Here is a 12,286-nt window from a genome sequence, read left to right as displayed (position 1 = left end):
CATCATCACTGGTTGCAGGGAAGCACAAACTGTTTAAAGTAGTAGCCAGACAAGAGTAACTCATGGGGCATCAAAATCAACACTGGCCACAACAGCTAAATGGTGTTACACCCCTGACACCACCTTCTCAGAGCACAATTAGCCCCTGAGAGTGTCACCTACATCAGCAATGGCTCCCAGGTGGCATAAATACAGACCTCAGCTTGCAGGTCTGCACATACTACCCATTGAGGATCCTTGCTCCCACCCCTCCACAGCACAGATACAACCGTCCCCACTGCGTGAGACTTAGCCCACTAGGAGCTCTTCAGCCCATACTGGCTGACTATATGGAGAAGCGACCGATTACCCCGTAACACCAGCAATATGGAAACCAATACGTCACAAATCCAGCAATATGGAAACTAATTCGCAGAATTGGCGAATATCTGTTTACCAGATATTTATGTTTGCAACAACAACCACAACTCCACAGGTCACGGCAAACTCTTCTCATATGTAGAGTCATTTGTTCGCTATTAGAAGTAGATGACCAACTCAGAAGTTTAACTGCCTGCTCAAATCTGTTCTGCTCACCAACCCCAAAATACAACAGCTACCTAATTTTCTGATCAGGACTCTAAATTGCAATCATCATTGTGTCTTGTGTTTAACACAATAATGAATTTGTTCTTTGGTTCTGTTTAGAGTTCACTTTACTTTCAGTCTAAAGATTTGTTCCCTGCTATGTTTTCAACCAAGAACTTAGTGCTGAACTTAGCTTCTGGCAATGACTTGCGTAAACTTTGTATAGTGAAAGATGGCTCGCATTGTTGTCAGTTTTCAACTGTGATGCAAAAAATGCTGCTAGTGATATGGAAGCTATGCAACTGGATACAACTTGTCTACAGAGCTGCAGAACAGGTATTATTGTAAGGGTGTATACAAATTCAAATTAGGTGACTGACATGCAAAACAGCTGTGCCAGGTCCACACTGACTGTCAGGGTCACCTTTTGTCACATGGACTTTAGTCTGTGTCTAGCTGTGACACAAAACCTGGATTTATCACACTTGCAAGTGACAAATACTCGCTGAGCTGCCTGGGGTGAGCGTATTTAGGCACTACCCAGAGAAAATGTAGAAGTTAACAAATTTTCGATTCCAGATGGCACTATCCCTTGGAAACCACCAGAGGTGAAATGAAAATTCCATGGTAGGAATGCTACAGCAAATGTATTATATACGAGGTTCATTCAAATGAAACCTGGTCAGTGTGTCTACCTTTGCCTTAAACGTATGATGGCACCACGTAATTGTAGGTATGGTGCCACCATCTATTGGTAGAGAGGCTGGTGCGTGCACATTGTTTGATGTTGCATAGCGCCAGTGTGGTCTAACGCCAAAGGGAAGGTGGTCACACAAGTTGTCGTCTACCACCAAATATGCAGGCGATTAAGCTGGAACAACAAGGAGAGATTTGATTTTTGGTGGCAGCGAGAGTTGGGGGCTGTGAAATGTATAGACAGTTGAAGGCTGTGTATGGTAAGTACAGTCTGAGTCGTTCAAGTGTTGTGGAAAGGCACAAACGATTCCTTGAGAGGCACAAGTCACTGGAAGACGATGCCCATCCTGGACAGGCTCATCATGTCATAAATGGTTGCTGAAGTGAATGCTTTAGTCTTAGACAACTTCAGAATCACTGTGGACGAGATCTGTCAGTTACTGGGTACTAGCCTGGGCACCGCCCACACCATAATGCATCAATACTTGAACTTTTGAAAAATCTGTGTGTAGTGGGTTCCTCACCAACTGACCAGCGCAATACTCGAATGGCACTGTCTTTGAGCCTTCTGCAACATTATCATGGGAAGGAATACGGCTTTATGTCGTGTGTTTTCACAGGTGACAAAACATGGTGTCACAATTTTGAACCGTAAATGAAGTGTCAGAGCAAGCAGTGGAAACATGTGACTTCATCACCTACAAAGAAATCAAAGGCTGTGCACACCAATTCTGGTAAGGTCATGATGTCCACCTTTTTTTACCACAAGGGCACACTGCTTGTCGAGTTCCGGGAATGGGGAACCACCATCAATGCCCATCATTATCAAGCTACTTTACAGAACCTTAGAAGAGCCATCAAGTCAAAATACCAAGACATGTTGTCCAATGGCGTCATCCTCCTGCTTAATAATGTCCACCCACACACGCCCAATGCAGTGAAGATGACATTGGAGCAAGTTACTCGCGGACATTGATTTGCGATGGACGACAAAGTGTTTCATTGGGTCCTGGCCTGGCTACAACAGTAGCCTACTAGCTTCTTCAATGATGGAATCAACCAGTTAGTGTTGCAATAGGACAAATGTGCCAACAGTTTTGGTGACTATTTTTGAGTATATATGTATTGTGTATAACTACATTTTTGAGTTAATAAAATCATTACCATTATTTTGCACTAGTGACCAGGTTTCACTTGAATGACCCTTACAATACCAAGACATCAGCAGTTACATTACAAACTTACTTGTAAAATGAACACATTGATTGATACTTTCGTGGCACAGCCATGCACTGCAAGTCTTCAGCATTTCTTGTAGCTTGAAAATCTCCGCAGCATATTAAGAGATCAATCTTCACATTTTCTTTTTCCTGTAGATGCTCAATTGCTTCATAAATTTTTTCTAACTCTCCATGAGCACAACCTTCTACTGCTATCTTCATATCTGTAAACCAAATTCCTGGACTTAATTAAAACATGTCAACACTACGTGTTGACTGAAACAAAAATATCTCAACACAGTGTTTCCAGCCTACACGCTGCATTGAGCATTCAAGTTAGCTAGAAATATATAATTATTTCCAAAATAAAGTCAGCTACAACAAAAAATTTAAACAAACAATGGAAAGTCCAGGATGGAATGCAACAATATTATGAAAAGGATAGTTGTTATTTACCATACAGCAGACATGCTGAGTTGCAGATATGTACAACAAAAAGACTGTCACAAAATAAGCTTTAGGCCAACAAGACCTTTGCCAAAAATAGAGACCACAGTCTCTGAGAGCTGAAGCCAGATTATAACAGCAGTGTGTGATGGGAGAGGCAACTGGTGGGGGTAAGGAAGAAGCTGGGGCAGGGAGGGGAAGGGATATCAGGATAAGGGTTACGGACAGTAAAGTGCTGATGCGGGAGCATGTAGGGAAGAGATAGAGAGAGGGTACACAGCTAGATGCAGTCAGGATGTTGACGGAGGGCAGTGCAGAAAGAGGGGGAGGAGGGGTAAAGGGGAGAATATGGGGCTTTGTAGTACTGAAATGCAAACAGGGAATGGGTTAGATGGGCAAGAACAATGCCTAATGGAGGTTGAGGCCAGGTGAGTTACTCGAACATAGGATATATTGCAGGGAAAGTTCCCACCTGCACAATTCAGAAAAGCCAGTGTTGGTGGGAAGGATCCAGATGGCACAGGCTCTGAAGCAGCCACTGAAATGAAATATGCCATGTTGGGTGGCTTGCTCAGCAACAGAGTGGTCCAGTTGTTTTTTTGCTGCACTTTGTCAGTGGCCATTCATGAGGACCAGACACCATGCCCACACAGAATGCTGCGGAGTGGTTGCATCTTAGCTTGTAGAATACATGAATAGTTTCACAGGTAGCCCTGCCTTTGATGGGATAGGTGATGTTTGTGACTAGACTGGAGCAGGTAATGGGGGGAGGATGTATGGGACATGTCTGGAATCTAGGTATATTACAGGGTTATGAGCCAAGAGGTTGGGAGCAGGGGTAGTGTAGGGATGGAAGAGGATATTTTGCAGGTTCAGTAGCTGGTGAAACGCCACTGGGGGGGGGGGGGGGGGGGGGGAGGATAGTGGGTAGTATATTTCTCATTTTGGGGTACAACGAGAGGTAGTTGAAAACATGGAGGAGAATGTAATGCAGTTGCTCCAGTCCTGGGTGGTGCTTAGACATGAGGGGAATGCACTTCTGTAGCCAGATGGTGGTACTTTGGGAGGTGGTGGGTGACTGAAAAGAAAAGGTCAGGGAAATCTGTTTTTGTAGAATGTGGAGAGGGGGCAGGGGAGAGGGGGGAATAATGGTCTGCAAGATCTCAGTGACACTCTCTGTGTATTGTGAGAGGGACCACTTATCACTGTAGATGCGATGGCCATGGGTGGCCAGGCTGTATGGAAGGTACTTCTTAGTATGGAATGGGTGGCAGCTGTCAAAGTGGTGGTATTGCTGGCAGTTGGTCAGTTTGATATGGACAGACGTACTGATGTAGCCATCTTCGAGGTGGAGGTCAACACCGAGGCAGGTGGCTTGTCGGTTAAATAGAACCAGGTGAAGCGAATGGAGGAGAAGTCATTGCGATTCTGGAGGAATGTGGATAGGGTGTCATCACCCTCAATCCACATCATGAAGATGTCATCGACGAATATGAACTGGATGAGGGATTTAGGATTCAGGGTGTTTAGGAGAGATTCCTCCAGATGGCCCATGAATAGGCTGGCACAGGGTGGTGCCATGCAGGTGCCCATAGCACCTTGATCCTCCCCACCAACAATAGGTTTTCTGAACTGTGCAGGTGGGAACTCTCCCTGCAATATATCCTACATTTCCATACCCCTACTGGTCTCACCCTTCATTAGTCACTGTCCTAACCTATCTATCCCCTTCATCATTTCCATTCCAGCACCACACAGCCCTCTATTCCACCAACGCACCCAGTCTTTTAACTTATTTTCCACTTCCTCCCCCCCCCCCCCCCCTCTACACCGCACTCCATCTAAACTACCAACTGTACCTAGCTGCCCTACCATATCTCCACCTCGCCCCTGAATGCTCCCCCAGCAGCACTTTACTAATTATTTCAATAACAGCATGAAATACTGAAAATCAAACTACTTCTTGCCTCCGTCAACTGTTACATAGGAAACCTGCAACTGGAACGATGTCCCCAAGTTAGCTATGTTGTACTAAAATATAGATAACTGCTAAGGCATTCTGCGCCAAGTGCCCCAATCTGTAATATGCTCCCAACTCAACCATCTTAAATTTGGTTGAAATGTGTTCAGAATGCACTTTACAATCCTACTTGGACTTCTGCAAAATCTTAGCCCATATGTAATGTGGTATAAGTACTACAGATGTCTGTATGAGGGCAGCTATTTCCAAAATGGAAATATGTGAAAGAAATTATGTTTGGCAAGCAATATTTTCTGACCTAATAAGAGTGATACACAAGCCACTGCCTTGAATCAGATTTTTGTGCAGATTACAAAAATAACATAAATGTAGATCAGAATGCAATGTCCATGGCACATCCTCTCTTCAAACTTTCATAAAAATTTTGTTGGGACAAATTTTCCCCATATTTTAAAAAGGAATTGGTAGTTATGAAAGGCCACGGGCAACATGATTATTTGTCAGTGCATTGTCTGCCTGCCTGTCATAAAATAGTGGATTATGAGCTATGCTACAGACATATTTATGAAGTTATTAGTGCTCTAAACTAACATAGTAACATTATTTTTTCTATGTTTAACATCATGTATCTTAAAACTGAGAGCAAATTTCCTAATTGTAAACAGCTATGAAAAGAGTAGGGCTACATTTAAATCTATTACGAAAGCTTATTTACATTTTGGTGCAAAAATTTGGCTTGAATATTTCTTTTTGTCTTTCTTTCTTTAGGTGAGCAATAAAACTTCTGCTCCCTCTGTCTTTAAAAAAATTATGTTTGGTACATTGCTGCCTTATAGATTCATCATTATACCAAACAACGAACTAAGAATTACAAATCCTGTACTACTGTTACTTGAAACTTGTAACAATTACATTTCATCAATTCAGGAATGATATATCAAGTACATTCTTGCGAGACTGTCTCCTTGATTCATGGTGCTTTCTGACTCTCTGAATTAACACAATCCGAAGACTGCTCCAACCTGCATAATGTTGAAACAGTTCTTCCCTACACACTAGTGTGAGGAGCATTGACAGCAATGTGCCTAAAGACTCATCCTCAACTGAACAATTCATATTGTGGACCGAACTATTCCTTATCTCCTGTTGTTATTTCCAAGATCCTTCACCAAAGAGCCTAAATTGCAGCTGACGTCATGGAACCCTCTACTTGGCTTAAAAATTCTAGCACTCTTCCTAAAGAGTTCTGTACTAGTTCTGATAATTCGCCCCTCTCTACCCATGTCAAAACTAAGCAACCTTCTTAACACTTTCCTTTTTGACCCTGTATATGACTTAGATGAAGCTTTATCACATCAAAAAATTAAGACACATAATTATTTTTACTCTCTTTGAAAGTACATATCTGCGATCGTGGTACACTGTGTCCATACTACAGTACTGTGACACGACACTAGAGGAGGCGATCCATCACTACTTGACAATGGGTGTGCTGCTTTGTTTTGGTTCTTCTGGTGGTGTCCTACAGAACTGTGACGCGGACACTTTAGTGTGTACACAGACTACACACAAGTACCTACAAACGAAGAAACAGTTTTAATTGTGTCACTTTATTTTTTTTAGATGATAATTAAAACCCTATGAGCACCTCGACAGACAGGGGAAGAGTAGCAAAACTACACAAATTAGATGATAATTATACCCTAAGATCAGCCCCACAGACAGGGGAAGAGTAGCAAAACTACACAAAACATTTTTATCAACTTTTACCTGATGGGAATTCCATTAGGGAACAGATAAATGGCGTTCTTACCACGACGTACAAATTTTAACACTAAAAGGAATTTGTATCCACACACATTAAATATAATTACAAACCATTTAGAAATATTAATCACATGGTAACATCGACTGTTTTAAAACTCATTAAGGGAAAATAATGATTGGATGTTTATAGTGATGATAGTGCAGACAATATTATAATGTTTCCCTCAACACATTTATTGTGTTCCTCTGAAGTTGCTTTCCATTAGAACGTTTAAAACAAGGAGCTAGCACCAACTGGCAACCTGGGTGGATGACTAAAGATATAAGGATATCAAGGGTATTACATCAAAACCTTACAAATAATCATAACTGAGCTACAGTAGCCTATTACAGACAGTATTGTAAGGTTTCTAAAAATGTTATTAGGAAGGCACAAAGCATGTGGTATGCAAATAGAATAGGTAATTCCTAGGAATAAAATTAAAACCTTACAGTCACTCATGAAGGAAGTGCCCCCCCCCCCCACACACACACACACAACTGTGAAGTCAGTAAACAAGAAAACAAATTTAGGATAAAGGTAGAGCCCTGGGACAACTTCAGCTGTGGAACACAAAGCTGAACAAAAAGTATCAAGCGAATACATTTTTCACTGTAAGTTCTCAAAATTAACTGCTGTAGGTTTCTTAATTTCAAAACCTCATAATATCTCTTATAACTAAGGGCAAACTATGACATGAGACTGCCAGATGTGAAAAAACACATAGCTTATTTATGATCACTTGATATAAACATTCAGAATCGGAGATTGCTCTTTTCAATAGCCTTGTGAAACCAATACAACTGCCAAAGTACCGACTTCAGTAGATACAGTCTTGCCTTATTTGGATAAAAATATTTTTATTGCAACACAACAGATCATGCAAAAAGCACTGCATATTTGGCAGCCCTTCCCCATCCCCTGTCACCCTTCCAGTGTGTCCTGCCTGGTCTCCTCCAACCCCTTGCAGTCTGTACCACCTGGCAACGCTTGTGACTGCATAACGAGCAACACAGTGAGCATATGGAGCCCAAGAAACGTCTGGCCCTACCACTTGACTCACTAAAACACGAATCACAAAGTAGTTATACGGTGTAATTGAAAATCACTGTTATTAAATAACACAATAATATCTCAATGTAAACCTATTTTTAAATATCTCAAAATTCTTCTCCTGCTATGCGTATTATTCAGTAAAATGTTGCTGTTCCACAAAATTAAAGTGACTTGTAATGATAACAGGGTGCACAGATTAATGCATAAGAGGTCCAACACAAAATCAACAGCATTCGCGTTCCCCTTAATAATACTGGGATGTTTTAGAAAAACAAGTACTGCAGAACCTTAAAGCATTTCAGCAGATTTGCTGAAAGTAAAAAATCCATTACAAGACTTTAAAGCTTTTTAAAAATCTTAAGTCATACTTATGGTGTCACTCAAGTTGTTACTTTTGGCCATCAATCTGAATCAATATAATTAACCATACATTCTACAAATTCGACCAATGATAGTATTATGGAAAGGATACATTGCCAATCATCATATAATGGTGATTTCGAGTAGCAGGCAGCCACAACAAAACGACTGCTAAACGAGAGAGAGATATATTCACGCATTCAGGTGGAAGCGCAACTCTCACGCACATTGTCACTCACCAAGGCCTCAGCGTTCACATGTCCAGAGACAGTGGTCATGCACGTGTGACACTCACTCACGTGAATGTGTGTGTGGTGGTGTTAACCACTTCAGAAGAAAGCCTTTTGACTGAAAGGTCACTTGTTTAGCAGCCCTTTTGTTATCCCTGATTTCCAGCAGCCCTTTTGTTATCCCTGATTTCCAGTTCATCTGCACTATACAGTGAGTAGAAATCTATCCTTTACATATTATTGTCACTGTTCGATCATGGATTTATCAATACTTGAACCAATGCTACTTTTAATACGTACATCAACAGCTTTTCGGATAACGTGAACGTATGTAGAAGAAAGCAAATTAACTCCACAGGTGTGTGTCAATACACAAACCTAAATTTTTGATTAAAGAAAGGAAATGGCAGTGTCAAATTCAATAAGAATGACAACTCTGTAAACAAAAACAAAAAATCTTAAGGGGAAATATGTCAGCTAAAACAGATCTACACAAAAGTACGGAACAATAAGAATTCAAAATCGTAATTTGTTGCAAACGAACTGAAAACTGAAGAGGGTGTGTTTCAGTGTCACAATGTTTATCATACCATACATGGGACCACGCATGGTATATATTCCATAAAAACAGTTTCATGTTTACTATAGAGTCAATGTCCTATTATGTAAACCACTTGCTACATTTTTCCTCTTCTAAAACACTGAAAATACTACACCACTGTAAACAAAAAGAAATGACAAATTAAGTCCTCAGCCGTGATGGGTCCGGACTGCTTCAAATACGGTAAACCGAAACTAAGACGAAAATACAAATACGGTAAACGTCCAAATGAAATTAAGACCAAGAGACAAATGCTGTAAACTTCCCTCCGAAACTAATACCAAACTGTAGCTGCTACCTTCAAAATGAATCAATTTTTCCACGAGAAATAATCGCATAGCGTGGTCTGCCTACCTTATGCATATGAATTTTGTTGATATAGATTAAACAAAACCATTAAATGTTTTTTTTATATCCACCTGCGTCATAACCACATAACAGTTAACCTCATCTTCTTCCAACTTTGCACAATAAAAGTCGTCACTTTTCGTAATTCCAATGCACTTCTCATCGCTAGACGCTAAAGAGAGAACAGTTAAGCATCGTCAGGTCAAAGTGTTATCGAGAGTATAGTCACAGACATAACAGTCGCGACACTTCGCCTCGATTTTGCTGCCTACTGCGCCAACAGTGCACCAAGCGGCCAGTTAGTAAAAGTGTTGACATCGTGAAAGCGTAGGTGAATAGTTATTGTTTATTGTGGTTTGTACACTGGTTTTTACAAATGGGAGCGTAGCGTAGCACAATAAATGCAACAACAACAAGAAGAAGATACCACATCTGTCTTTTTTTTGTTTCCTAAGGACCCTGGGAGGCCTAAACCATCATGTTACTAAATTGTATCCTCAAGATTCGCTGGCAAACTATATGTATAACGATGATTAATGTTTCTTTTTAGGAGCATAAAACGTCTAGTGAATAGCAGACGAGAGGATCTTATGAAAAAGACCTTATTTACCTTGATAATAATGTTAAGTTTTGTACGCTACGGGTCGAAGAAAGTCAGTTCATGAATGCAGACAATAATAAAAAACAAAAGTAAGCCACCTTAACTGACGATGAAGAGGAAAGTGCCATAAAATTTCGACAATCTAAAGCTGTAAAAACTCCTATGCCACAGTAGCAGCCAGCTAAACTCAGCACATACCAGTGCCAGATTCATCTGAATCGTCAACACAGACCTGCTTTGATGATGAAGTGGAAGAATTAAGTACAGTTATTCGTGTCTACAAAAAATGAGTGGAGTATTGGAATATGCAGATCGCTATACCTGGAGCAAAACTATTGCGGGACAAGAAAAGTACCTTTCAGTCCAAGTACAGACAGCAACAAAAACTGTATCAGAAGGATCAAGTGAAGAAGAACAAAAAAATTTTGAAGACTGTAGGACCCCGGTATTTAAAAAAAGATGCCCTTGACTTGTTAAGCCAGATTAGCGTGCCATTTGCGAGATGGAAAGACGAAAATAAGCTGTTTGCGCTAAGTGACAATATGTTCCACCTTTTAAAGCAGAAGGTACAACGTTTCTCCATAGTGATGAACTAGGGCAACTAGCATTGGATAAAAAGTCCCTAATGGAAAATTTCACATATGAGAGCTCTTCTCACAGTGTTATTGGCTTTGAGGACTAGGGGATTACACTCACAGTATATTGCTCCCACTGTTTGGCAGTTGCTTGTCTCACTTTGAATAATAAAAGGTGAAGCTCGCCCTCGTACTTGTGGCGACAAGCAACAATGGTTAAAAGACTGTAGGCCTACGGAATGACAAACGGTGCGTCGATTCCTTTTGCACATAGAGGTAAATGTCAGTGCTTCTTCCTTGTGAATATATGTGTTTGTAATTCGTTGATATCAACTTGGTAAGCTGGAGTTCTATCCAACGTCACAAGTGTTTCTTCAAGAACATGTCGTAGTTTGCCAATGGATTCATGATTTTTATCCCTACTTGTGCTCATTTTAGAGTCATTTTTAAAAACATCTATTTCTTCTGATATTACGCAAACTCTTGGAGGCAAAAAAAAAAAAAATAGTCCAAATATTTAGTATATGACGTGGGAAAGAGATGCAACATTATTCTTACGACGCATCTGGCATCCTTTCTCGCCACTTGGAGCGCTAGTGTCGCTCCTGCGGTCAAATGGTAACAACTTTTACAGCACTGAGTGTTGCGACGGTTATGTTAGACTGTGATATAGTCCTATTTCCAAAGGCAATTAAAATTTCTATGTACTTGTACCACAGTCTTCATACACTACCAAATGGCAGAAAATATCCCAGACATGGCACTCAGAAAACTGTTACAGACATTTAACCCTCCTAGGGAAACGTTTTTAAATATTATAAAAGTCTACAATATTTGTCTGACTGTTAGCTCTCCAACACATGTAACAAAAACTAGTTTCACTCTCCCTGATCAGGTATGTGTGAACATGGACAAGTGTACATCAGACAACTTTGATACCGGCTATAGTGACCAACTTTCACAATTACTGACCATCTGTGTAAATCACATTTCGACCAGTATAGAAAACGTCATCCATAAAAGAATTTATAGTAGGAAAAATTTTGAATACTTCCAGTATCTAATCAGCGAACAATCTTGGAGAGAAGTATATGATACCTCTAGTACCAACAAAAAGATGAAAAAATTTTTGAACATTTTCAAGCATAACTTTGACATAGCCTTTCCACAAAGGAAAGTGATTTCCAAAAGCACAGATAGATTCAAAAACTGGATTACATCAGGCATTAGAGTATCTTTTAAGAGGAAGCGGGAATTTTTTCTACAGTCAAAAACTCACAACAATCTAGAAGTTATCAATTATTTCAAAAAATACAAGTTAGTTTTGAAACGGGTCATAAAAGAGGTAAAAATTAAGGAAAATGACAAATATATTATGAAGTCATCCAATAAAAGTAAGTCCACGTGGATCGTTGTGCAGGATCTTATGCGGAAGAAGACAACTCACAAAAATATTGTGATATCACATGATGGCAAGAATGTCACTGACCCTAGGGCAGTTGCAAACAGTCTCAATTCTTATTATGGAACTGTTGCTGGAAAATTAGTGAAGGAATAATTTGGAAATCCACCTAATACAACATGGAAATAACTTTCATCTATCTAAATAAATAATATATCCATGTTCCTGAGTGCAGTAAGCCCAACAGAGCTCCTAAATACCATTAATTGACTGAAGAGTAAGTATTCAACTGGTATTGATGATATTCCAGATTATATTATAAAAATAACAGCAAGACAAATACTTTCGCCTTTATTGGACATATGAAATTCATCCTTATCATGTGGTGTCTTCTC

At 40.1% G+C, this 12,286-nt stretch overlaps 1 protein-coding gene across 2 annotated transcripts in view; it reads right to left on the bottom strand.

The window, feature by feature from the left end:
* The window catches only part of LOC126354494 (lariat debranching enzyme-like), an 83,560-nt gene extending 74,021 nt beyond the window's left edge, over positions 1 to 9,539 (bottom strand). The window contains exons 1-2 of one of the 2 annotated variants that reach the window (XM_050004223.1): positions 9,320 to 9,539; positions 2,509 to 2,707 (exon numbers count right to left, since the gene is read on the bottom strand). In XM_050004223.1, coding sequence (XP_049860180.1) covers positions 2,509 to 2,705 — 197 coding nt within the window. In that variant the 5' untranslated portion in view covers positions 2,706 to 2,707; positions 9,320 to 9,539. The remainder of the gene's footprint in view (positions 1 to 2,508; positions 2,708 to 9,319) is intronic. The other variant, XM_050004221.1, reaches the window with a different exon arrangement.
* Between the last annotated feature and the right edge of the window lie 2,747 nt (positions 9,540 to 12,286).

The sequence above is a fragment of the Schistocerca gregaria genome, chromosome 3 (genome assembly GCF_023897955.1).
Source record: "Schistocerca gregaria isolate iqSchGreg1 chromosome 3, iqSchGreg1.2, whole genome shotgun sequence".
In the NCBI taxonomy this organism is placed as follows: Eukaryota; Metazoa; Arthropoda; class Insecta; order Orthoptera; family Acrididae; genus Schistocerca; species Schistocerca gregaria.
Note: the sequence above shows the minus strand (reverse complement) of the source record. Positions and strands in the feature narration are given on the sequence as shown.